This window comes from Leishmania braziliensis, chromosome 32, assembly GCF_000002845.2.
Source record: "Leishmania braziliensis MHOM/BR/75/M2904 complete genome, chromosome 32".
Taxonomy (NCBI): domain Eukaryota; phylum Euglenozoa; class Kinetoplastea; order Trypanosomatida; family Trypanosomatidae; genus Leishmania; species Leishmania braziliensis.
In genome coordinates, this window is record NC_009324.2 from 725,114 (window position 1) to 726,801 (window position 1,688).

Below are 1,688 nucleotides of genomic sequence, written 5' to 3' on the forward strand. Positions count from 1 at the left end.
GGCACCTCTTTCCTCGTGTCCAACGACTGGAGAAGAGGCTGTGCGTGCGCAGCTGATGGCACCAAACGCGTACACACCGGTCAGCATAGACCTCAAAGATGCTTGGACTGCCCTCATCGTACGATGGAGATCAGAAAAAGAACTACGGAGGCAATGCCAAATCGAAAACGACGCTGAATCATCGACGTTCAGCGAGCATTTTTTTCTCCTATCCGGACTCGCTTGTTTTACAGGTCACTGTTTGTGTAGCGGGGGCCGCCAGCAGCCCTGTAGCACCGGTTGGCATGCGGCCAGTTCACCGCATTCCACCACGCCTTCACGTAGGCTGCGCGATCGTTCTTGTAGTCGATATAGTATGCGTGCTCCCACACATCGCACGCCAAGAGCGGCACGAGGTTGGGGTCCGTGAGCGGGCAGCCGGCATCGTGCGTCTGGTACACCTTCAGCTTACAGCTGGACTTGTCCTTCACGAGCCACACCCAGCCGGAGCCAAAATGACCGACCGCCGCATTCGTGAATTCCTCCTTGAAACGCGCAAAGCTGCCGAAACTCTCGCTGATGGCACTCGCAACCTTGCAAGACGGCTCGCCACCGCCGGAGGGAGACATGCTCTTCCAGTAGAAGTCGTGGTTGAAGATCTGAGCGGCAGCGTTGAACATGGGGCCACTCATTGTCCGGATCACCTCTTCCAGCGACTTTGACGAGACCTCCGAGTTCGACTCCGCGGCAGCGTTCAGCTTCGCCACGTACCCCTTGTGGTGCTTCTCGTAGTGGCACGTGACCTGATCCTTGGAGATGCCTTTGGACGAGAGCGCGCCATAGTCGTACGGCAGCGCCTGGGCACAGAACGGCATAATGTAGAAATGAAGTGCCAATAGCAACAAGACAAGGGCGCTGGTGAAATGCAAAAGAAACGGCTCCAGGGGGTGGGCCGTGGGGCGTCTTCTCGAGCGCTACTTCTGGAAAGATGTGAGATGGACAGAGAGCTACAGTTTGAGCAACGCGTTTCAACCGTATCCCGTGGATATGGGTGAGAGACACATGGCATGGACTTGGAGAGAGAGGAGAGAAGATCACAAACCTCATGAAGTCCAACGAGGATGAATAGCGGAGCCTCCCTGTAACACAGCCACCCACCTCTTTGGAGTGGTTGCGTTAAAAGAAAAAACAAACGACGCAGTTAAACCTCACGCAGTCCGCAGTAGAGAAGGTGCTCGTTCAGCCCCGACAAAGGCGCGCACTCTGGCTGTGCAGCTCTACGGGAGACCGCTCCATCCTGTTCATAGATGCCGTTCTGTTTCAGTGGTGGTGCTGTGCGCCCGTACACACATTCAACACGCATGGAGGTGAAGGACGCTCTACACACGAGACAGTCCTCCCCCAGGAAAAGAAAAGGGAAAGCGACGAGGCAAGAGACGAGAATGACAAATATAAAACACAGAGAAAAAAGGATGGAGAGAGAGAGCTGAAGAAGGCAGCATTTTTCGGAATACTCAAGGTGAAGATGGCGAAGAAGAGGAGCATGCAGGACCAGAGAGGGGGCGAGATCGAGGTGGTAGAAGGAGACTCCAGGAGTGCAGCGCCTTCTTAAGTGTCTCCCTAGCGGCCCACCCATCCACCAATCACAATTCCCCTCCTCCTCCTCGCTTTGCGCTTAGCCGTTAAGAACCTTCAGTAAGCTGTATATG

At 55.0% G+C, this 1,688-nt stretch overlaps 1 protein-coding gene across 1 annotated transcript; it reads right to left on the reverse strand.

The window, feature by feature from the left end:
- Positions 1–227: 227 nt before the first annotated feature.
- SODB2 (putative iron superoxide dismutase) lies at positions 228–854 on the reverse strand (the record flags this gene model as incomplete). Its single annotated transcript, XM_001567506.1, has 1 exon — positions 228–854. One exon carries the CDS (start codon positions 852–854, stop codon positions 228–230), a length of 627 nt encoding a protein of 208 aa, XP_001567556.1.
- Positions 855–1,688: the final 834 nt, after the last annotated feature.